A 26,045-nucleotide genomic window follows, 5' to 3' on the forward strand; every position below is an offset into this window, starting at 1 on the left:
TTCCTGCAGAACAGTTTTGATTTATTTAATACTCTTCACTTCCAATCCTGGAGTTCCGACCAGATTCCCAGTGATTGAACATTGGCTGTTACTGCACAGTCCTTCCACTAAAACTAGACAAAGTGAGAATTCTTGCTGTTCTAGAGCCTGAGTGATTGTGATGGTGACCGTGCAACTGAAAGTATCCCTAGACTAGTTACTGTGCAAAAAACAATGTGGCGCAAAATAAATCGTCTAACTATTGTATGTTGGATCAAAGTGGAACTCTGCTGTGAGGATCAGGAAAACTGATTAAAATCAAAGGCTGAGGTCGATTCCCTGGTGGTCTTGTCATTTGGCACATTTTTAAGTCCATTTCCTAGAAGAAAAAAATATGTTTCATTAGTGAATACGACCATTCTAGTTCATGTATGCAGGGTGAAGTCAAAAAGAGAGATCCAGCGCTCAATATTGGAGTCGTTGATCGTATGGCGCACAGACCCCTGGTGGCCCTGGAACATGGATTTCAATTTTGTGCTGTGGCTCCTGTAAGAGATGTAGTGTAAAACCCAATCACAAAGCTGAAGTGTAGCATGTGAAAAGCAGCAAGAATCAGCTTTCCACGTCTTAGTTTCATGGGACTGCTGCTATGACTAAAGTAAGGAGAGTGCACTCCTCAGATGGTCATGTAATCTCAATTCTGACCCGCTTAGATTTCCTTGGGGGTTATATATTCATTCTCTAGCCGGATTCTCAACGATGCTGATACATTGATTTATCACTGAAACAGCTTGCATGAGGATACAGGTATTCCTGTCACAGTTACTAATAATTATCATACAGATCCTGTCACACAGTTGTAATAGAGGAGATCACAGCTCATCCTCCTGACTGTATGCTTACAGTCTGTAGCTTATTTATGTGAATATAGATGGCAATGATAATTAAGATGCCCTCCCAGCAGGCAGAATGGTATAACCTTAGCTAAGATTGTGAGGATGCATCATGGCATTGATGTGAAAGTGAAAGTAAAAAATCTCAGCCTCAAGATGATGTGTGGTAAGCATCGGACAGGGGGCTGCACACCATGAAAGTGGCTGGAAAACACAGAGGAGACCTTCAGAGTGTGAGGGCTCATTCACACGACCGTGATTTTGGCACGTGGTGAATGGAGTCAATGAAAGTAAATGGACTTTAGCATGTAAACACTGCATATCGATACGCGCAAGAAAAAGATCCCAGCATGCTCTATTTCTCCATGTACCACGCAGTATGAGTCCTATACGTTTGTCACACTGCTCATGACCGTATGAGTGAAATACGCGGTCCTGTGCAATACATTCACTGCCATACTGTCTCTACCGGCTCACACAGACTAGTCAAGCGCAGTGGGAGTCCCACAGCGTTTAACGGATACTGTCTTGTGAGTGAACCCTAACAGGGAATCAGGTGAATGGGGGCAGGGATGGAAAAATGTGTTTTTGCTGGGGTAGCCCTTCAAGAAAAAAAGGATGTGGCTTGATGGGAGAAGGTGTGATGGCCCCTGCCTGACAGATTTATGTAGAATTTACACCAGAAACTGGCATAAATTATACCAGAAATGAATTACAGCGCCAAGCTGGCGTAGATTTAGGTGCATGGATGGCCTGAAATGCGAATGTGAGAATCATATGAAGACCAGTGTTGGAAATGCCAATCTTAATAAATCTCCCCCACTGACCGGCATTTGAAGCAGGATCTTCACTGGCGCACGATGCGCCTAATGTATGAAGAGGAGCGCACCATGGCATACAGTAGACATATCTGGGGCCATCCGGCTATGAAATGGAGTTGATTTATAGTACAAGTTACGCCATTTTCTGATATAAATTATACATACATCTGCTGATCCAAGGCGACCATGCTCACTCGGGACAAACCAGGACCCCCTTTAGAAAAAAAAAAGTGTGTGTATGCTGGTGTAAAAATAAAAAGTCACAACATTTTTGTGTAAATAAGGCCTGCAGCAAATTTTGTGGCTTTTTATACCAGTTTTAGTATTATGAATTCCTCCACAGAGTTTATAGAGGAAAGGGAAAAAACTGACATATTACCAATTTATAAGTTGTCTTGAATGATCTGGGCGCTGAGCAAGAGTAGCTGAGCATGATGAGATGGCTAATAGTCCATCAGCAATGGAGGATCCACAGACAGCAGGCAGACTGCAGCCCGTTAAAGCTACAGTTGAGCCTTTTCCACTGTAAGGCAGGTTATTCAGGGACCCCGCATAAGCTCCATTAAAGCGATTTGGCTTCTTATTAGATGGATTTTCTGGAGAGAAAAAAAAAAAGGTAATTTCCTCAAAGCAGGTACGAGCTGAAATATTGCAGCATAGAATGTACTGTACAATCAGGGTTCATACGGTCATGGAAACCTGGAATTGGATGAAAGTCATGGAATTTTTTGATTTGTCATGGAATTTTTTCTGACTCTTGCTAAGAGTCGAATCGGTGCTTTTCTCACCCGTATCACTGAGAGATTACTTTTTGGCCGCCTGCAAACGAGCGGGTCGGATCCGGCGGCGAGAATTCTCGCCACGGGACCCGACCCGAGCGCCTGCAGAGACGAGCGCGTACTCACCCGCGCCCGGCGGCCCCGGCTCTTTCATGTGCCGGCTGCCGGGCCGCCGGCGCATGCGCAGACCGGAGCCTGCGGCCGGGTGAGTGACATTTCTGTGCGAGGCTCTGCGAGCCCCGCACAAAAATAGGACATGCCGCGACATTTCGCGCGGCCAAACCGCGGCCGTCTGCATAGGAGTGCGTATTGTAATGCACTCCTATGCAGGCTTTGAGCGGCGGAAATCCCGCCGCGGGATTTCCGCCCGTGTGCAGGCGGCCTTTCTTGTATTTCAGTTAATTGACTGCAGTTCATACCCTAAAGATGGGAGGATGGTTGGGTGATCGACAGAATCAGAGAAGCTGGTTTGTCAAAATATTCCAAGATGTTTTCTATCTGAGAGTAAAGTCTGTTAAAAAAAAAAATAGTTTTGGCCACTCGCCTAATGTAATTCTGTAGTAGTGGCAGTATAGATTCTGTAATGTTTAGGTTAACTACTGACAGAACAAGAGTTCACTTAAACAGTACAGATGTGTCTCTTGTAAAACTCGGTTTCAAAGTGTATATACTGTGTACTTAATACACGGTATATACACCTTCATGCCGGAGTCACTGTTTCATGCCCCTAAGAGCTATGAACCTGACAGTCTTGTAACTCTTTATCTCTTGCAGGTGTGATCTCTGTTTGCATCTGATCTGTTGATCAGAAGAAAATCATTTTTTATATAATAATTTCGATGGCGATGGCAGTGATCACTTCATTGGGTGCTGCAGTGATTGGCTGAGCCGCGGTGCTCGGGAACCAATCACAGCCAGCGCTTCTTGGAGGCGGGGATTTTGAACCTCCAAACCAGGAAGCGCTGACTGAAAACTACTATCAAGTCTGATGGAGCTGCTGAGGAGACGTGAAGCGGAACCAACAGCGCCTCTTAGGTGATGTATTGTTTCAGGGGGGGGGGGGGGGGATGGGGTTAACGCAGCCAGGGCTTATTTTGGGGCTTTTACAGTAGGATTTTCTACTGTAAAATTTGCATCGCATGAAAACTGCATTTTTGGGCGATGCAACACAAAGGAAGGGTCCATAGCAGCCTACAAAACATCGCTAATGTGAAAACCCATTGGAAACTTACATGCGATTTGTAGCGATGTCGCAGCATTTGTAAATTACGCAGTTTTGTTGCCCATGTGAAACCGGATTAAACCTTTGATTGTGTGTATTTGGAGTTTTGCGAGTGTCATTAAAATCAAGATTTTGTTATGGAAATTGTTTTTTAAAAAACCTGTATGAACCCTGACAATGTACAGGCTGAAAGAAGATGGGGAAGTTTGTAGTTGTTATAGACAAAGTGTTTTCTTTTAATTTTTTTTTCTTCTAAATCTTCTGCCCCATTTAAAGGTATTGTGCCAATAGGACAACTCCTGTCAATAAGATGTGTGAGGATAGCCAGCAGTACAGTAGTTGTCTAGATGGGACAATACCTTGATGGCAACAGTCCGAAAGTTACTTTTAAACATGAAGACAAAACCTATTCAGGAACCAAGCGATGTCGGCTATTTGTAAGGATGGCATCACACTGAGTGCTTTTATTCGTATGATATAACCATTTCCAATTGCATTTTAGGATTGTGGTGTTCCCATTGTAACTGACAAATCAAGTCTGCCTAATGATACCTTTACACTGGACCATTATTGGGGCAGAGCATTCCTCCAAATGGTCGTTCACCCGACAATAAGGCCATGTAAAGGGACCAACGATCAGCCGACAAATGAGCAAACGCTCATTGGTCAACTGATTGGCTCGTTTATACAAGCATAAAAGTGTTGACTGATCGGCGGTACATCTCCGCATGCGAACAGGGAGATCTACAGCCAGCCTATGGGAACGAACAATCATATTAGCGATCATTCGTCCCCATAAGCCAATTCTCGTCCTGTGTTAAAAAAAGGGAAATGCGTGCCAATCAACAGTCTTGTTGATTGATGCTCATTACATTGGATCGAGAAGTTGGCCCAAGTAAAAGGGCCATAATTCAGAACCCGAAAAATATTACAAAAATGAATGTTGTTTTATAAGGTCTCTGTCCATAATTTAAAGGGGTTTTCCAGAGAAATACTATTGATGAAATATTTTCAATATGGGTCATTAATAGTTGATCAACTGGGGACCTTGGCTAATCAGCTGATCAGAAACCCGCTGTTAGCGCCACTACACACAGGTACGGAGCAGAACATGCTGCTCTGACCCCTGTGTAGTGGTCAGCATTTGTAACTGCAGGCGCAGCTCTCATTAAAATCAATGCCAGCTGCGCGTGCAGTTACTACACCAAGGTTGGATCAGCAGCATCTGCTTCTTACCCCTGTGTGTAGCAGCGCTGACAGTGGGTGCTCGATCAGATGATTGGCCAGGGTCCCAAGTGGCAGACTCCAGCTAATTAACAATCGATCTGAGAATAGGTCATCCATAGTATTTCCTTAGAAAACCCCTTTTAAGGCAGTGACAATTTCAGTGAGTTTAGTTGGCTGGAAACGTAAAAATAACTTATTGGGGTTGTCTCACCATGACCGTCCCTGTCTTAATACCCCACTAGAGCACAGGCGTCAGGTGCTCTACTCCAGTCCCCCTCTATAAGCCAATGCAGAGAGCTACTCTGTAAAAAGAACCTGCATTTTATCATGCCCATCCATTAAATGGATGGCCATTCATTTAAATGGCTGGCATGTAATGCTTCATATCCTCTGCTGTCAGCATAATGCAGGCTATAGTTAACTTAGTGAGCAGCAAAAACAGGATGCCATAATACAGTCTCTCAATGCTATGTGGCTATTTGTTAAACCATAAGGCATTTAGCTACTGCATGGTGCACTTACTCTGCTCCATCTTGGCTTTGGCACTAGACAGTCCTATATGGTTTCCATTTTTCATTTGCTTGTTAAGAGAACTGTGGTCACTGACAGTAGTTGTAGCTCGTATATTTTGGACCCCGTTCCAGGTTAGGTTTTTTGGATGTGCGTATCTTCTGGCTGCATGATGTGTGGGATGTGGCGCTCCAACAGCACCCAGGAGGCTGGAAAAGCCTGCTGGATAGCCAAAGTGAAATGGGTTGACAACAGCACCTGCCTGTACTGTGCTTCGTAGGTAGGACACTGGAATATGGGTCATGCTTCCATCTGTGTCCTGGCACATCAATAGTGCTTGTTGGAACTGACTCTGAAATAAAAAGTATGACGTGAGAATTAAAAATACTTTCCACCATTCAGTTACCTTAAACCCTAAAAATCACAAAAATAAATAGTTTTGGGAGATTGATGTACACTACCGTTCAAAAGTTTGGGGTCACATTGAAATGTCCTTATTTTTGAAGGAAAAGCACTGTACTTTTCAATGAAGATAACTTTAAACTAGTCCTAACTTTAAACAAATGCACTCTATACATTGCTAATGTGGTAAATGACTATTCTAGCTGCAAATGTCTGTTTTTTTGTGCAATATCTACAAAGGTGTATAGAGGCCCATTTCCAGCAACTATCACTCCAGTGTTCTAATGGTACAATGTGTTTGCTCATTGGCTCAGAAGGCTAATTGATGATTAGAAAACCCTTGTGCAATCATGTTCACACATCTGAAAACAGTCTAGCTCGTTACAGAAGCTACAAAACTGACCTTCCTGTGAGCAGATTGAGTTTCTGGAGCATCACATTTGTGGGGTCAATTAAACGCTCAAAATGGCCAGAAAAAGAGAACTTTCATCTGAAACTCGACAGTCTATTCTTGTTCTTAGAAATGAAGGCTATTCCGTGCGAGAAATTGCTAAGAAATTGAAGATTTCCTACAACGGTGTGTACTACTCCCTTCAGAGGACAGCACAAACAGGCTCTAACCAGAGTAGAAAAAGAAGTGGGATGCCGCGTTGCACAACTAAGCAAGAAGATAAGCACATTAGAGTCTCTAGTTTGAGAAACAGACGCCTCACAGGTACCCAACTGGCATCTTCATTAAATAGTACCCGCAAAACACTAGTGTCAACATCTACAGTGAAGAGGCGGCTGCGGGATTTTGGGCTTCAGGGCAGAGTGGCAAAGAAAAAGCCATATCTGAGACTGGCCAATAAAAGAAAAAGATTAAGATGGGCAAAAGAACACAGACATTGGACAGAGGAAGACTGGAAAAAAGTGTTGTGGACGGATGAATCCAAGTTTGAGGTGTTTGGATCACAAAGAAGAACGTTTGTGAGACGCAGAACAAATGAAAAGATGCTGGAAGAATGCCTGACGCCATCTGTTAAGCATGGTGGAGGTAATGTGATGGTCTGGGGTTGCTTTGGTGCTGGTAAGGTGGGAGATTTGTACAGGGTAAAAGGGATTCTGAATAAGGAAGGCTATCACTCCATTTTGCAACGCCATGCCATACCCAGTGGACAGCGCTTGATTGGAACCAATTTCATCCTACAACAGGACAATGACCCTAAACACACCTCCAAATTGTGCAAGAACTATTTACAGCAGAAGCAGGCAGCTGGTATTCTATCGGTAATGGAGTGGCCAGCGCAGTCACCAGATCTGAACCCCATTGAGCTGCTGTGGGAGCAGCTTGACCGTATGGTACGCCAGAAGTGCCCATCCAACCAATCCAACTTCTGGGAGATGCTTCTAGAAGCGTGGGGTGCAATTTCACAAGTTTACCTCAACAAATTAACAGCTAGAATGTCAAAGGTGTGCAATGCTGTAATTGCTGCAAAAGGAGGATTCTTTGACGAAAGCAAAGTTTGATGTAAAAACAATGTTATTTCAAATACAAATCATTATTTCTAACCTTGTCAATGTCTTGACTCTATTTTCTATTCATTTCACAACGCATGGTGGTGAATAAGTGTGACTTTTCATGGAAAACACAAAATTGTTTGGGTGACCCCAAACTTTTGAACGGTAGTGTATATGAACCAAATAATATTATCCTAGTTTTTACAAGGATATTTTTATATACATCCAGGGAATATAGGAATTATGGGTTGAGATTTCTGATTAGGCAGAGATTGTACTTCATTCTGTGGTCTACAGTATATGCAGGAGGTACAGATTGGGTCCTACATTTCTGCAATGGATTTAGGCATATGGATAAGTCTAGTAGGACCTCCAAAACATTCTTACATCATAGGTACTTATTTCATACTTGATTTTTAGCTTGAGCATCTAGGAGACTGTAGTCATGTTCCTTTTGGTCAGGCATTCTGGACTCTTGCATGCTGAACAGTCTATAGACATGATCCAATATGCCCATGGCTCGAATGAGCTTCGATCTCTGCTGAAGATTTTGTAGTCGCTCCATTTCTTCTTTCTCATCAATTTCTATTGGCTTCATTGAGTCTACTTTCATTTCTTCTGTCTAGATAAAGAAAGTTATTGTAAAACGAGCTGGCTGTTAGAAATAAAGTTAGCAACAGGCTCTGCATATTGTTAAAGCCTCCAGGTACTATAGCCGGCATTCGAGATGCACAATACCATCATGGTACCTAAAACAAAGTTCTGAGTTGGCCAAATGCATGTGAGGTGGAATTCATCCTGAAATCATACAATCCGGACAGAAGCGCATCTCATCTCTCTCATCTAGCTTTGTAACTCGCTTTGATGCTTTTTCTCCTTTGCTCACAGAGTTTGTAATGTTGACTCTTACTTTATTGATCTGTCCACTGCTCCCTTTACTACCTGCCCTCCAGAACACATTCTTCATATCTGTTTCTTTATCACAAACTGTGATCCTCATTTGACCAACATTTCAATACTCTCTCATCTGAAATTGTTCCTTCCTGTCTTCGCTGTTTACCTCAATCTTTAGGATGCCTACTGTTAATGCAATCTGCTTTGATTCCTAATCTTAAACCTTTACTTAGTTTTATTATAGAATCCCCAGAGTTTTATGTACTGTAGAGCCCTTGACCCATATACAGAGCCCCGCTCAAGAGTAACAGGTGGACACTAGCGGTAACGTAAGAATACTATACTCCACAGCCGCTGCAAAGCATAGTGATTTCAGTCAAAACGGTTATAAACTTGATAGTTACAGAGCCTAAATAAGGCACAGAGCTTGACAGTTACAGTAATGGTACAAGGTTTACAGGAGATTCTGTAAGGAAGAGACCTCTTTGGTCTCACATAGTTTCAGTTCCTGTCAGTCAATTACACTGGACAAAACAGTGTTGTGCTCTTCTGTCCAGTATAAAAGACTCATACGGAAGGAAACTAGGTCTCCATCTCACATATTCTCCTTTTTGGAGCCGTTCAGGTTTTGTCCTTCGTTTCATCCCTAAGCAGTTTTTAGCATGAAGGAAGGAACCAGCACTGGATTTCGAAAATGCTATGTGAAAAAAGCCGTATGGTCTCACTAAGAGGGTACTTTGCTTGGTGGTGGTCAACAACAAGGTACAGTCTCAACACAGCTGAAAGGGGTTGCCCCGGAAGAGCTTACATTTTTTTTTTTACTACGCAGTGACTGCTTAGAAAATAATTAACTCACCTGTTGCGTGCCCTCTGGTCCCTGTGGTATCTGCTCATTTCTGGGCCACATGCCAAATAAGTGTGTGACCGTTGTGACCAATCACTGGTCTCAGTGGTACCAATGCTGAGGTGACAACATGTGACAGCGTGTGACCATGCTCTTTGGAAGTGAGTGGCGACTGGGGAGATTGGAGTGGCAGGGGCACACAACAGGTGAGTATACCACGACTTATTTTCTGAGCACGTGCCTTTTTTTTTTTTTTTAAATGTACCCGCTGGTCAACTCTTTTTAATGGTTATGGACTTCTAGCAGTTACGATCACTTTGCAGTTACAGTCTCTTAGGCCACTTTCACACAGATGAGAAAATTGCACGAGATTTGTGCGTTCGAGATGCACAAATATCACACCAATATGAACTCCATTCCTTGGAATGGAGCATTTTGTACTATATTTTTGTTTTCCTTGGAACGCATCACCCATTGTTTTCAATGGGACAGGAAAACACATTGCATGTGTGAGATGTTGGATGCGAGGTTTCCTATTGAAAACAATGGGAAACACTTGATGATATTCCGGCACGGCTGAAAGCCACATCGGAGGATCGCTACTTTACCTGAAGTGATGGAAGGTGCATCCACAGATAAATCGGATAGACCAAGGTCTCAGAATGGCAACTGAGGCCATGTACTCTGTTGGCGGTGCCAAGAACTTGGGTATGTGGTGACCAATTGTCCCCTCACAATTGAACCAATGGAGTGAACCCTTACAGACATGTCTTATTGTTTGCAAGACCTACATACTCTGCCAAGAGTTTGTCAGAATTGAACCACAGAATTGTACTGTGAATATAGGGGTCAGTGCAGTTTTTGCATTATTGGATTTGGGGAGCCTGGTGGACCTGGTGCATGGTTCTCTTGTGGACCCATAGACATATAGTGGAAATACTGTCGGAGTGCTGTGTATAAATGGAAAGCCAAAGAGTACCCCACTTCTGTCATTACACTTGAAACCTCCTGTAGTGTGGTGCGCCATGAAATGGCCATGGTTAAAGCATTAATACACTGAATATATTCACTTTGAAACATGTTTAGCTTTAAGTTGGACTTGCATGTGTACATTACCCTTCTCTCCGCAGTTCTACAGCCACTGGACAAAGCGCGAGTAGATGGTCTTCTTGTCACCTTGTACTTCACTGGTTTTTCACCTGCTGACTCTCCTTGCAGGGCATCTTTTTGTTCTTTCCTTTTCTTGGTAGGTGTTTCCTTTTGTTCTTGTTTCAGCCGTAGCTCTTCCAACTGCTGTCTGTCAGGAAAATTGTTTACTAAGTTGGGGCGTATTGTTCATATAAGACCATGAGTTTTGTATAGTACTTTAAAGAAACCAATATTGTTAGAGACATTACTGACTAGTCACTTTTTTTCTTTCTCATGAGCTCAGTTTTAGCCATCAAAAATATTTCTCACTCACAGAAAATCCTACATTAATATACCTTAAAACTAAAACTATAGGTGATGTTCTCCTACACTTCAGTCTCGCCAGCAGCTAACAACAAGATGATTCAATTGCAATTAAACATTATTGTTACTTGACACCAAGCAGACTCTTTAGGATTGATAGAACCCCTAACACACAATGTCATCGCTGTCAGACACCCAACGCTAACTTTAACCATCTGATGTCGTGTTACCTGATGGTATACTCCTGGATGGAGGTTACAGACTTCCTGGGACAATTATTGGGGGTGCCACTTCCACCAAACCCCGCTGTATGTCTGCTAGGATAGACATGGATGAAGAGCGGTGGCAATTCCATATCCGCATTTTTCTTGGTGAGGTGCTGTTTCTGGCCCGTAAGGCTGGAGCATTAGCTGGATGGACAGGAGACCCCGGACGCTCCCCCAGTGACGTAATCTAGTCAATTCTATTCTCCCATATGAAAAATTAGTATATAAAAATAGAAAGTGCCCAGATAAATTCTATAAAATCTGGGGAATTTGGCGTGGCTCATCGACCACAACCCACACGCAAAACACATTCCAGCAATTGGTGGACCAAATGAGGTTTTTGACCCATCCGAGTGCCATTTAGCCCTTCACAGGTATGATGATAATATCCTGAACTCTAAAAACTATCTTTCCAAGTATGCCATGTTATACGGTGTTTTTTGTTTTAAGTCATTAGTTGTAACTGATTTGTAGCCTTGAACCATGTTACACTCAGGTTGTCACTGAGTAATATAATTTGATATGTTCTGTTATTGTCAATAAAAAAAGTTTAAAAAAAATCTATAGGTGATCACAGTAGATGATGTGTAAGCCAAGAGAGCTAATATAATACTTGTCAAATCTGGCTAACAGGTTAGAAAAAGTGACAAATATACAACACACACATAATAATGCATGCATTTCTCTATTAGTTCACCTCAGTAGGATTGTTGTCTCTATTTTTCTGGTAATGTTAAAGGGGTTGCCCCATATCACCGTTTTTTGACTTATCCACATGATATGTCATAAAAGTCTAATAGCTGTGGATCCCACCTCTGGGTCCCACACCTATCTTGAGTTAGGACCCCACCACCTCCAGTCTCACTGAATGTGGTGGTCAAGGATGGTTGGAAGGGCAGAAATAGCCAACTGCCCTGCGCTATATGGCTTCTGTAACTCCTATAGAATTCAGGAGAAGTTATGCGAACACCATGGCATAGCAAGCTGTGCTGTGTCCGTAACTCAGGAGCTGAGGAAACAGCATATCTCACTGTGTTATACTATTTGCGAAACTCACATTGACGTCTATGGGAGTTAGGCAAATAGTGTAGCTCAGCTGGTCCCATCATCCCAGCCACCTCATAATCGGCAATGTTCTGATTTTGGTCACGTTTGGCTGAGATGGGAAGATTCCTTTAACCCTTTCCAATCCAATTTGTATCCTAATTTTCCTAGAGGGCTTATTCTTTTTCTGCCATTATACAATGGCGCTATATGCTGGCTAAAGCCAGTACTGCATGAGGTGACACATTGGATAGGCTCTGACAGCAGAGAGGCTGGCAATATACAGTAAGAGAACCCCGATGGACGTCTTCCAACATCGGAGCTGTACAGCCTTAAATCCTAATGTCTTTAGACGTCAGACAGTGGATTGGAAAGTGTTAATATTTACTTTGTACCATGAAGAACTGCTGAGTGCTACCACAACTTAGTCATGATGATAAGTTCCATAGCTGTGACACTATATTATATATAGTCTTCATTCATTTAATTTCACTACAATCACAGTAAAGTAAGTCCCCTGCTTGTGAAAGTTCGAGTTACGAACTTCGCTAGATCGAACAAGTCTGTCTGTAAGTATGATGCAATGCTATGGCATTACATCATACTATGCAGCGATCAGACAGGCACCCTATCAACCTGTGCCATCAGCACGTCTTGAATAGGCACTCTGCATAGGCAGCACTGGGGCCTTTCAGGAAGGACCCTGGCTGATGTGGCAACCGCTTGGCATCTCGTGATCTTATCGTCCTGCACCCAACGTTGTATGGAGCGGGATCCACCCACAATCTCCCTCCATACAAGCATTTGTTTGGACATACGAACAAAATACACTTACGAACAGCTTCCTGGAATGGAACCTGTTTGTAAGTACGGGACATTCTTGTATAAACTAAAATTTTCTTTATTCAATATATACAGGACCTAACCTGCCAGATCATTAGAAGCTTCTGGATTATTAACTAGACACAGAAGCACATAGAAGTGATATTTTAGGATCTTTTAATAAAGTCTAGTATCATTTTTAATAAGGTAGTTCTTGTATTTTGTAATTGTCTTTGCTTTTCTTCTTGTGATCCTGCAAGATTCTACATTATAAAATAAGAATAATGGGACTACTGATTGCTGGATTAAAGAAATGTTATCATATATATTATATGTATGAACCAGTGACCTGGCAGGAAGTTAAAACAGGCTGAGTGCAAAAGTCACTCGGTCCCCCCAAAATTTATTAACCCTTTCCAATCCACTGTCTGACGTCTTCCAACATTCTGATTGAAACCTGTACAGCTCCGATGTCGGAAGACATCCGGCAGGGTATTCTTACTATATATTACTGGCCGCTCTGTTGTTGGGGGCCTCTCCAGCATGTCACATACTGCAGTACTGGCTCTAGCCAGCAGATGGCACCATTGTAAAATGGCAGAAAGGGAAAGCCCCTTAGGAAACCCTGAATCCAAAATTGGATTGCAAAGGGTTAAGGAGAACATTTGCAGTCGGCTTTGCAGGGTGTATGTTGTAGGGCAGCCTGTGCTGAGCAGATTGGTCCATAGTTTTATAGGAAGATGTATTTTATATATAATTATGCTATATATTCTTGAGCAATTCCCATAGTAGGTCATTATTCCTCTGTCCTGCATACTTCACATGTGACAGGTGGATTATGTCCATCAACCCGTTTACCTTAGCCAGACAACAGTATGACTTGGTAGTCCAAAGTCCTGTGATCTAATAGGCTGCTAATCCTTACATCGAGGACTAAAAGCTACCAATAATTTGGCAATTTCAAGGTCAATCAAGTACTTGCTAGGATTGAAGTCTGCACCCTTCAGTAAGGCATTACCTTGCACACTCCTCTCTGGCTTTGGAAGCAGCAGTTTCCTGGAACAAAGATCCGCTGTGTTTGAAGAACTTCTCGTATTTGTCTGCTGTAGCTTGTGGGTAAATCCGTTGAAAGCCTCCCAGGTGGCTGTCTTCATACTTTTCTACTTGTTCCAGCCAAACGGCCTGGGTGCTTTCCAATTGTTCACGTCTGTTGATAAATGTAAATAAATACAATAGCAGACAGGTAAATGTGGAGGAACAAAAGAGTCAGTGGTTATGCAAGGGGTATATAACTCACTTACCTGTCGTCTACCGCATCTGTAGCCACTATGTATACTACAAGCAAAACAGAGTTTGTGCAACTGTTGATACTTAGTGATTTTCCTAAATCAAAGCAGAAAACTTAAATGGAACTTGTCGGTTCCCTAATAGTGCTGGCCCCCTGGGCTGCAGGGACTACATTGTGGTGACAGACACACTAATTTAAGCATTTCATCACTCATACTGATTGGTTCAGCAATTTTGGAAAACTTACATATCAAAGTTTGCATTTTGGATAGAGATGTGTCCGATGGGGCTCATTAACCCCTTTAGTGGCACGCCTGGAAAATCTCCGGAGCTTGCTGCACTGACCATGCAGTTAAACCCCAGAAGATTTCTGTGGACAGCTCTAGTGCTGAAATGTGCAGAGCACTGAGCTGTCATATGAAATCTTCCGGGGTTTTTACTGCATACTCAGTGCAGCAAGCCCCAGAGATTTCCCTGCCATAATATGGTAATAATAAACCTGCCACTAAAGGGGTTGTCTGACAGTTTTGTTCTTGTAAACTATTGAGCCCTTCCTGCCCCAAAGTACATGTTATACATGTACTTACCACTCTGGCACCACAGTATGCGACCTGTTACATCACAAGTTTTGTAGTCTAGTGACGTCCCATAAAACTGTTAAGTAGGCTTGTAATGTAGAAGCCATGACAGGTTTATGGAGCATCAATGATAACGTCCTATTACAGGGCTCATTTTGGCTGCAGCATTCACTTGGGTAAACAACCACGTGACCCCTGCAGGCAACAGAGACAAAGTGCGGTCAGGATGGTGGCTGTTGAGCAGTGTGGGAGCGGAGAGGTAAGCATATATGTTTTTTTAAAATATACATTTAATCCCCCAACTGCCACCAATAATTTTCATATCAGAAAACCCATTTTAACATTCATGTCTTCATTGCTTCCTCCACCCCCAGAGCTGATTCACAAGTCTTTCAAAACCTGTGACTGGATCCAGGAAGCTGAGATTTAGGGTCCTCTTCTGCAGGACCCTCACAATTATGAATTGTTTAAGCTTTACTTGTGCTTATAGAGCTTTATTGGGGTTTTGATTCCATTTGAACAATAGTCTGGTGCACACTGTATTTTAGCAATTATACATTTAAAGATCTACGAGTTCAAATTTAAATAATTTATTCATAAGTAATGACTTCTGAACCAGATAAATAGGACATTTTCATTTCCCCATAAACATATTGATATGATATAATGTAAAAATGTAGAATGTTAAATGGTGATATTCAAAATAGGGAGACATAAGTCCTACATGGTTTGAAAAGGAGAGTATGTTATTTTTACCTGTTTACCTTGGGGAGATTCCGTTGAAGTAAACGTTCCTGAACTCTTCGTTTATCTTCTTCAAGAACTTTTCTTTTGTCGCAAGCCCGGAGATTGATCAGATTTAAAGTATCATACAGTAGAGCATCCTTCACTTCCCTGTCCAAGCGTGAGTCTGTAGTAAAGCTCGGGGAATGATTCACCTATATATACAACATAAGTATAGGGTATATAGAGAACAATGCAAAATGCCATAGCAAATGAAGACCTATTACTGTTCAGTACAACGTACCATAGAACAGTTATATTACTTTATTACAACTTAAATGTGCCTTAAAGCGACCTTCCGAAGGGGTATATTACCTGCAGTTGCTCTTCTCTGTCAAACCTCCGATCCGCCAGTGTTTTGTCCCATTTGCAGCCTTCCGAGATGGCTGACGCAATATTCAGACTTCCTGATTCCCGCAAGTACATTAGTAGTGTAAAGGCCCATTTAGACGCAACGATTATCGCTCAAAAGATGTATTTTGAGCGATAATCGTTGTGTGCCTTTACAGCCCAAGGTCATCACTCAAACGTTGAGTGTTCAACTTGCGCTCCGAGCGGGGTATACAGAAGACAAGCGGGGCCGCTTGTTTTCTGTATCCAGCTGTTTTTTTGCTTGGAGTGCCCGGCTGTTATACAGCTGAGCGCTACAAACAGGGGATGCAAAAGACAAGCGGGGCGGCTTGTCTTCTGCATCCACCTGTTCTCTGCTTGGAGCACCCGGCTGTTATACAGCCTAGCGCTCCGAGCGGGATATGCGGAAAACCGCTGGACCGCTGTGTTTTTCATACCCCAGCTGTTCACGGAGTGCTCAGCCAGTATACAACTGTGCACCCGATGTGGAGTATGAAGAACACAGCTGGAGCGCTGTGTTCTTCATACCCCGTCTGTGTTCAGGGAGCGGGATACAGATGAAACAATAGTATCAGCTGTATCCCACTGTGAATTCCTGATAAGGCTGATCATTGTCTTTCAGCATGTTGAAAGACAATGACCAGCAATGGCTAATGAAAACTGCACGATGTAAGTGCAGTTACAACGATTTGCTCAAAAGTCAGCTTTTGAGCGATAATCGTTGTGTCTAAGGGGGCCTTTTAGACTACCAATGCAATATACCTGTTCTCTGATTGGCCAGGGCAGCTTTCTTGATCAGTATTGTCCAATAGGAGAGCAGTGCACCATGTGCATTAGGTAGTTAGACAATTGCTACAGTCATCTTGGACAAGGCCTGGAAGTGGTGAATGGGAGGGACAGCAGAGAAGAACACCTGCAGGTAATATACCCCTTCTACTGGGGCAGAATTTTGTCCCAAAACTGGGAAATTTCTTTAAATCCGAAGGGAGTTAAATCACATTTCATGGCTGTAGCTCTGGACACGCTGGATTTGTGCCCATGGATCCTAGGTTGCCAAAATGCATATATTAAAGCACCACAAAAGCGATACATGGTGAGTAGAGATGAGCGAGCGTGCTTGTTTAAGGCTTCTGCTTGAGCGAGTAGCAGTCTGTAGTACTCGCTGGAGCAGCATGCGGGGGGGAGGCGGGGGCCAACGGGCGGAGGAGCGGGGTGGGAAGGGGGAGAGAGAGATCTCTTTCACTTATCCCCCTGCTCCCTCCCGCTCCACTCCACCACCCCCACCCCCCTGCATGCTGCTCCGGCGAGTACACAGTTACTCAAAAAGACTGCTACTCACTCGAGCAGCAGCCTTAAACGAGCACGCTCGCTCATCTCCAATGGTGAGAAATCATTGATACTTTACCTCCAGCAGCCAAGGTTTTAGCTTTTTGTCCACTAAAATGTCAAATCCCAGAATCTCAAAACAAGCACTGCCTGCAATATGATTTGGAAAGCAGGTTCGATAGTTGTGCTTGAGGATGGGGTGTGCTGATATCAGAGTCTTGATGATGACATCTTCGATATCCTCCCAGAGCTTTGCTGTGTTGTACTTGTTCTTCTCCAGCCAGGTCAATAGTGTCGACAGTTTTCTGTTATTAGAAGAAGTATCACATTAGCTCAAATGTTAATCTAAACTGGACACACAAAACATGTATTGTTTGCCTTTCTTTTAAACTTAAAAAAAAAGTTCCAATTTTGTGAGATGCATTTCCTAATATGTCTTTATGGGTGTTGGAGCTTCCCTTTACATAGCTATAGATTTAAATGATGCAATACTGGTTCCCTGCAGCCGCTACTGGCGGATCCTTACTGAAGGTGTATTTATACGGCCCCCTTGAACTCAATAATAAATCTGTATGACGTTTCTATTCATTCATCTCTAGGTTTAAGGGTTAAAGCTGTAGTTGGCTGTTTCCTTCGGCCCCACAGACTATGAATGGAGTGGTAGGGTGTATGCTTGATTGCTGCGCCATATTGCTCCTTACTGTGTTCCTGCAGACTTCTGCTCTAGTGATCAGTGGGAGTCCCAGTGATGGAGCCCATGGTGATCAGGCACTTTTCACCTATAAACATCACCTTTAAGTAGGTGATAAATGAGAAAACCTTTTGTGTTCCTTTAACAGATACAAGGGCTTTAAATGTTCTTATCTTGAGTCATCATCTATTCATCTGATATAGCTCGAGGTTTTGGTTGGCTTTGGACATGATCTATCTAAGGCTGAGTTCATACAAATGTTAGGGACCTTTCACATGGGATGCACCACAAGCCACAGTAAATTCCACACCTAAATCCACAGGCTACGGCGGATTTTGATGCGGAATCGAAAATGGCATAAAACCTGCCTGCAATTCTGCATCAAAATCCACAGTTAGACCTGCATATTCTGGTGTGGACTTCCACAGCTGCGGATTTGGCTGCGTCCTGTAGGATAATTCCGTCCTGCGTAAAAGGTCCCATAGGGGCTCCATTCAGGTTTTTGTTTTTTGCTCCATTATCGGTACAGCAAAATAGAATTCCTGCCTGAATTAATTCATCCTATGATGGAACCAAACCTTGCCGAATAGACCCCATTGAACATACAGTAACAGAGTCAGTCTCAAATTTTTCCAAATAGAATAGCATAGGAAGCTGAGCTATTTCATGACGGATTTGGGATATCCCAGAACCCCAAACGGAGGCTTGTCAATATATTTTTGTATGTGAGTTTTCTAAAATTAAGCACAATGGAGGAAGGGTGCACCTTTTGCTTCCCACATTCCTCAACAGCATGCACAACCTGTTGATGAATATGGAATGGACTGAGAACAATGGCAGTTTACACCAGTTTTCCCTCACTTTTCTAATAACCAAAGTAGTAGAGATTGCTAGTAATGAGCTTATAGGGGTTCTGTCACTAAAAAAGAAAAATGCTCTACTTATCTATTCCTCCCCCATCAGTCTACTTACCAGATCTTCACCTCCCTTATATTCTCCTGTCTCCTGCAGTCCAGGGGCTCACTTCACCTCCACTTGCCTGATTCTGCTTCTTCCTGTGAGGTTACGTACATTAGGTTGGCAGTCTGCCAATGTACGTTATGTCACAGCTCACAGGCCAGCAGGAGGACTGCCTATCTTCTTCAGAGATTGCTCATGCGAGCTGTCTCTGAAATAGATTACAATTCCTTCCCAGGCAGTGAAGCTTACACCACATGGACGTGACCTTCACTGACCCAGCAGGAAGGAGTTTGTGATAACCAGCCCTCATAACAAGCTGGTCCCAGCCTGCAGTGAGCTGACCTGGGGCACTGGAGAAGCTTAACCAGGAGAAGATGTGATAAGGAGACTGACAGGGAAGGGATAGGTAAGTTTAGATAATTTTTTTTAATGACAAAACCCCTTTAACAAACGACATGACATTTCACAAGTAAAAAAGCTTTATAAAAATTGTATTTGGCCATTTTTCTATGTATTTATGCCAAAAAAACCCACTTGTAATTGGTCTTACTTCAGAATCTACACCATTAATGACACCATTCTCCATAACAGCATTGGGCACCACTGACCTCTTACTTCCTGTCATGTCATCTCTGATAAAGTTTTCGCTGTGTTTGTTGATAGCGTAATTGGTCAGGTGCATACAGACATCATCCTGTCAGAAGGAATTTTCCATTACTGTGTTATATACCATTCAATATGGTTTTCAATAGACCTCAATGGTCCAAATCAATAGACACTATTATAAAATCCATTGCCAAAGGCTACTTACCAGATTGCTGTGGCTAGGTTCTGTGTAACTCATGGTTGCAAACCGTGCGAGGCCTTCCTTGTAGATAAATATGCGTAGAGGTTCACAGGATGTTACAAGGGCGTATATACGTAGATCAAATTTATAGCCGTCAATCAGGAATGGCTGTGGAAATATAATGATATTAATCACCAAGAAGATGATCATAACTAGGACAGTTACTAATGATTTTGCTTAGAAACTAACCCTTTCCAATCCAATTTTGGATTCAGGGTTTCCTAAAAAGCTTTCTATTTTTGCAGTCATACACTGGTGCCATCTGCTGGCTAAAGCCAGTGTGTTCGCCAGAGAGGCTCCGACAGTGGAGTGGCTGGCAATAGACGGTAAGAATACCCTGTTGGACGTCTTTTGACATTGGAGCTGTACAAGCTTCAATCAGAATGTAGGAAGATGTCAGACAGTGGATTGGAAAGGGTTAATAAAGCAAAAACTCGGACTAATATATAGCTTGTTGGGGCGATAATTAAATCTTTTTTACATGCCACCATATGTAGCTTTCTTGGAGATCTATTTCCAGCAAATGACAATATAAATGTCACCTTGGAGATATACTGTTGACAGATCATGTGATCACCATGTTTGATGTCCTTCGTGTTTTTGGATAGAAAAATGCCCCTGCCTTGGCAGCCACTATCAGGCTTGCAGATGTAAGTCTTGTTTTTCTTCGTGCGACAGTAGGCCTGTAGATCGCCATAACTACAATAACAGAAGATGTCAAATGAAATATTAACAATAATGAAACTCAACCAAAAGTACCCAAATAAACAACACTTAAAAGGGATGTCCCACTTTTGACAAAATTGTGGATTTTTGCCCGATGAGAGAGTGAGTGAAAACGCGGAATTCTGAAACCAATGATTTTCAATGGTTTTCTGCACATTTGCAATGTTTTCACTCATGCGATGTTGCGAGAAAAGAAATCGTGGTATGCCCTATCTTTCTGCGTTTTGCATTTTTTTTATCTCCCATGTTTCCCCATGGAGCCTCTTTTTTATTGCATCGCAAAGCACGAACTTGCGATGCAAGGCGTTTTTAACATTACAAAGTCCTATTGACTTTCGTGTTAAAAAATCGTGGCAAAACTGCGTGAAAATGCACTTAAACATCGCAAGTGGCAGTGAAGTTTTTGCGAGAAAAAGCAGCATTCACGCTAAAAATCACATGAAAAAAGCTGCGATTTAATTCTTACACTACTTATGCATGTGTCTCATCCATCCCAGATTTGGTCACTATTACTGTGAGGGGTCACTAAAGGGCACTATTACAGGACGCACAAGGCATGGCTTAGCGTAAAAGGGCCCTGACCTAAAAACTTGTCAGGCATGCTATGCCCGCCACTACACTTGTCCCCCTTTCCAATGCTCAAACGTTGGGAGGTATGCCAACTGCACATACTGCACTATATGCATCGCTATATGTGATAAACAGCTTTTGTGCCCACTGATCTGTACTGTGCACAGGAGAAGGCTCGGTCTCTCTGCGATTCTGCCAGGATGATTTTAAAGCTGTGGGGAACTGAAGCCTTAAAAGTATGAAGAAGCCCTTTAAAACTCCCGTCAAAATGTGCTACTCACTCAGCAGGCAGGCACCATGTTCGAGGAAAGATGTTATAGTCTTTAGGAAAAAGTTTTAGCAAACGATTCATATTTCTTGCCAGCAAGTCCTTTCTACATATCTCACTCATTCCTGGGAAGTGGTTGATTTTCTGTCAAGAGAAGATATATTTACTGATAAGGAAGAAAAAGCTTCATATTCCAATTTGGGACCCTATGTTTTTGCCTATAGACTTGCCTGGAATCTCTTCATGTCCATTACACGCTCCAGTGAGACGGAGCAGTCTGTCCAGTAAACTGTCCACTCCTCTTCCTCTCGCACATACTTGAGTCCGCACGCGCGTGCAGCACGGTGCACTAAAACACAAGCAAATGCTGCGATATCACATACATTTCTACTTCAACCGATGTAAATGGTATATTAGAAAGCAACTTGTAAAGTCAAACAGAAGCTGATATGAACAAAGCCTCAGTTATTACATGGGATAATACATGTGCATCATAGCAGATGGACAATATTTGCAACAGAGGGAGCATTTACATAGCTGAAAATCACTGCTGGTATCTCCAATATGTTGCACTGTATGAACCTAAGTACCAGCATGCTAATGATGAAGAATATGTAGACACAGATTGGATCGGGACTCATCTGCTATATGCTTAGACCTCACTGTATTTAATAGGGCAGCAATCCTATTGTCTTTCCAGCAGTGGCTGCTATATACACAGGCAAATACACAACAGTCGTCAATCACTTGTGGGTCCGCTGTATTCTTTGATAGGCTCCATTACTCAAATGGGGCAATCTTTATTTGTGCTGCTTTGAATAATAGTAGAAGGGACCTGCCTCTATAAATTGCTTACCTATGGGCTGCCCATTTAGGTGACAGATCTGCTTTAAGCAGGCTAGTCAGAACTGCGTAGAAGTACTTACTATGGGTTCAACAAATCAGTAAATCATCGTTATAATATTGCATGCAACTGTTTTTGATTGACTTACCACTCTCATACTTGCAGTTTGTTAAATTGATACCAATTACCCTATAATGAAAGAAAAACAATTTGTATCCCATAGCAGAACACGTAATACAGCGATAATAAATATATTGATATGTTGCAAAAATGTATAGATCTGAATGCAGATGCTATAAAGAAATTATTTCAAGAAGGACTTCTGTGACTGAAGCCATATCACTTAGGGACTGGCAATCATTAGTGCATCCAAAATATCAGCAGGTAATGCCTGTGGACATAGTGAAATAAACGTCTTATTGCAGTGGTCTACTATCAGTAATGTAGAGGAAGCTAGGTAAACCCTGTGACAATGAGGATAGAAGAGCAGTGGCATCATTTATAGTTTGCCCCCAAATGACACTGTCCTTATTCTGGGATTATTTAAAGCAATATAGGCAGTAACAGGGTTTTTTGGGACCAAAAAAATTTAATAGGCAGGGGATTAAATAAAATAGAAAAATAGGTCACACTCGCCTCCTTAAATGGACGCCGGTCCACACAGGATGCCAGGATTTTACATATGACCGCTCAGCAAATTATAGGCTTCCGCAGTCACATGGCAGTTACACTGCAGATGCCAGTGATTGGCTGAGCGGTCATGTGCGCAATGAATGGCATATAGCCGCCGCAGCTTCTGGGGTCGGAGCAGTAGGGATCAGGGCTTCTGCGTTAGACTGGCGGACCATTTAATGAGGTGTGTGGTTTATTTTCTTCTTTATTACATTATTTGCCCATTATATTTTTTGGCCCTGTCTACACTGAACGATTTCTGTTCATTGATACATGATTTAACGATTATTTCAATGATAATCGCTCTGTGTAAAGGGGCCCTTAGTACTAGTGATTGGTTGGAAAATCGGCATCCACATCCCTATTAACACTATCTTCTAACTTAACGTTATGGCGCTTAAATTAACATAACTTCTTAGAAATAAAGGCATCAGGTTGGATTATTCATGACATAGTCTCTTATGACAATATATTCGTTAATATTAGCTAATACTTTATATTACTGTCTGGCTGATTATGTTGGGTCATGACTCCATAACTGGTTGTCCTACCAACCAGGCGTCCATGAGATGGATGACTAAACTCCAATGTCTATAGTCGGGGTTACTTCCAGCAGAAAATATCCCACCGACACCCTGATTTCTTCCTAGCCAAGACTATAGCACATTCCCATAGAGGAAGATCCCAACATAAACTCAACACCTGCGTTTTTTCTTCTTTTTCTTTTTAGCCTGGTCTGTTGTGTCTGCAGTCAAGTCTGTTGTTGGCTCTTCGTGTGTATGGTCCCACTTGTCCTCACTTTGGCTTTCCTCTAGCAATGGACTAGTTTGCTCGGGGTCTACATTCTCGATGGTGGTTCCCTTGTCAGCTGGGAATGTTCTGCTCAAACTCTCTACGTCTGACTCTTCCTCATCTTCTTCATCATCTCCCGAATCATCCTCTGATTCACTGCACACCTGGGTTTCAACTTTCATTTTGTCAGGCAACGCTTAGGCTGTTAAACAGAAATAAAGAAAGAACAAAATTATAGAAACCCCCCCACAATCCTCGTCTGCATTCAATATCATAACTATACTGCAACCAACTACCCAGGAAAAATCCTAGGTTTGTGAATTTAAGGGGTGTTCCAGGATTTTTACTATTGATGACCTATCCTCAAGATAGTTTATCAATAGTTGACTGTCAGGGTCTGCTGCTCTGGATCTCCACTGATCATCTGCCTGCTGTCAGTGCAGGGGGTCGGACGTCATCATCGGTGGTCTGGACCATTAGTGTAATAAGCAGCTTCATTCCCATTGAACTCAATGGGAGCGCTGCCTTCTATTACACTTCCAGCTACTCATTGTGGTCAAAGCTGGAAGTGTAATAGGAGGTAACGCTCCCACTTATTTCAATGGAAGTGAAGCCCCTTATTACACTTCTGGCCCAGGCCACCGATTATGACGTCTGGTCCGCTGCACTGATAGTGGGCTGGACGATCACCTGATTGGTGGGGATGTAGAACAGCAGACCCCTGCCAATCAGTAATAAAAGCACTGGTATATCCCTTTAACTGGTCTAGAATCATATCCATAGGTGCCACCTTTCCAAGCCCACCTGACTGCAGCCTGAAACAGCATCACAATGGACAACGGAGCGGTGGCGCTGAAGCTGCGGGAGAGGCGAGTATAGGATGTTTTATTATTATCAGGCATGAGAAGCAAGAATTGAAAAAAAAAATATAACTCGGAAAACCCCTTTAAGAGCATATACAGCATTGCGTAACCGTAAGGACCCTCTTATGGTGCGTTAAGACTGAACAATTAAAGGCATTCAAACGAACAAAAGTGAACGATAATCGTGAGCCAATGAAAGACGGGCCAACGAAAATGGGAATCTGCAGGCTAAACAGGCTGCCCGAGCGCGAACGAGCTGATGACGTCACTAACCTGTTCGCTCAGGCAAACGAGAATCGTGAGATTCTCCTCCTGTCTACAAGGTCCATCACATGGGCTGAGAATTGGACATTTGTAACGAGGGCCAATCGACAAAGTATGTTGTTTTGTGCTTGTTTGCTGACGTACAAACACAGCGGAGGATTGCTGCTATGAGAAAGAATGATCGTTAGTATGATTGTTCGTCCCCATTTAGCTACCATTGCTTGGCTGCACAGGTCCCTGCTTACATGGGTGACTGCGGAGCCAGCATTTTTAGAGTTAACAAAAGATCCGCTGAGAGTTTACTCGTTAGTCCGTTGATCCTGGGCTACTTGACACGGCTCAATGATCGGCAAACAAACATACGCAAGAACATTCTTGCCCAATCATTGGTACCTGTTGTGGTACACAACCCTCAGGCCGGGCTCACACTTAACGGGTCGGGTTCCACTTGTAGAAAGTCGCAGTGGAAAACCAGCGATACATCATGGAAATGAATTGCGTAGAGATGCGTTCGTTCGTGGATGCGTGCAATTTTCCACATATGCACAGAGTATTGTCCGCGTGCAAGAAAGATCGTAGGCAGGGAATGACACCTGAAAGCAAGGGAACATATCTATCTGAATTCTGGCCTTTCTATTTAATCTGCCACTTAGTTCCAAGCGATTCTGCCGCTCATGCACAATATTAAGTTCAATGGAGGCCGTCTGTGCGGAATCCGCGCTAAAATAGAGCATGCTGAGATTTTTCTTCTGCTCGCGGAATACGCAATTCGTACCCGTGAGTGTGAAAGAAAATTTGAAGATACATGCCTTTTAATGCTCGCATTTAATGTAGATCTTCCGCACGGACAGCGATTGTGGAATCCGCAATTCAAATCCGTTCGTGTGAGCCCAGCTGTTGTAAAAGAGCAGTGCTGGTCGTTTACGATGTTCACACATGGCAGAGGGTCACCAGGATGGGGACAAACGATTCATATCTTTTCGTATAGACAACCGGTGAGCATTTTTAAGTTGGCATAAATACGCCAAAGTTCCGCTGATCGTTCGCACTTTTGCACAGGAAGGTGATCAGAAAAATGAACGTAGGTGCAAATGTGCGCGCCCGGTGATCGGTCCATGTAAAGCACCTTTCTGCACAGCAGGATATCATATGTATACTAGCATTCTCATCATCATTATTCTGTATAGCATATACTGTGACAGGGCTGATAGAACCAGTGGGCATACTGTATGGAGCTGTAACTATGGCCGTTGCTATGGACGCTTTACAGCCCGTCTCTCCCAGGGACTGCTCCTACCGTACAGATGGCCGCAGTCTCCGGCGGGGATCACCTCCTCGTCCTCATGTATAACACGGCCGATCCTCACCCGACTCCCCGGCCTGCCAAGGACAACAACTTATCGGTAACCATGGAAACCGCGGCGGGGCGGAGTGGACGGGTGAGTGACAGGACGTCGGGTCACTGCTTAATGGCTAATCCCACTCGTCCTGCAGCATATGCCGGAGGGACGGGGCACACACAGATCACACCCAGCTTCTTGTACTCTTCCTTGAGGTGCTGAAAACTC

At 43.0% G+C, this 26,045-nt stretch overlaps 1 protein-coding gene across 4 annotated transcripts; it reads right to left on the bottom strand.

Annotated features, from left to right (window-relative positions):
- Positions 1-25,887, bottom strand: TTLL13 (tubulin tyrosine ligase like 13). 4 transcript variants are annotated; one of them, XM_066592752.1, is made up of 16 exons: positions 25,780-25,886; positions 23,261-23,552; positions 22,035-22,075; positions 21,273-21,391; positions 21,056-21,186; positions 20,021-20,177; positions 19,443-19,586; positions 19,240-19,325; positions 17,060-17,285; positions 15,277-15,458; positions 13,674-13,862; positions 10,188-10,368; positions 7,743-7,955; positions 5,444-5,783; positions 2,073-2,289; positions 1-358 (listed from the first exon to the last, which is right to left on the bottom strand). In XM_066592752.1, the coding sequence occupies exons 2-16, from the start codon at positions 23,530-23,532 to the stop codon at positions 346-348; spliced, it is 2,511 nt and encodes an 836-aa protein (XP_066448849.1). In that variant the 5' UTR covers positions 23,533-23,552; positions 25,780-25,886; the 3' UTR covers positions 1-345. The 4 variants fall into 4 exon arrangements, with proteins under 4 accessions (XP_066448849.1, XP_066448847.1, XP_066448850.1 ...); XM_066592750.1 differs by having other exon boundaries at positions 25,775-25,886; XM_066592753.1 differs by lacking the exon at positions 25,780-25,886 and adding an exon at positions 24,487-24,611.
- Between the last annotated feature and the right edge of the window lie 158 nt (positions 25,888-26,045).

This window comes from Eleutherodactylus coqui, chromosome 2 (genome assembly GCF_035609145.1).
Source record: "Eleutherodactylus coqui strain aEleCoq1 chromosome 2, aEleCoq1.hap1, whole genome shotgun sequence".
NCBI classification, from domain to species: domain Eukaryota; kingdom Metazoa; phylum Chordata; class Amphibia; order Anura; family Eleutherodactylidae; genus Eleutherodactylus; species Eleutherodactylus coqui.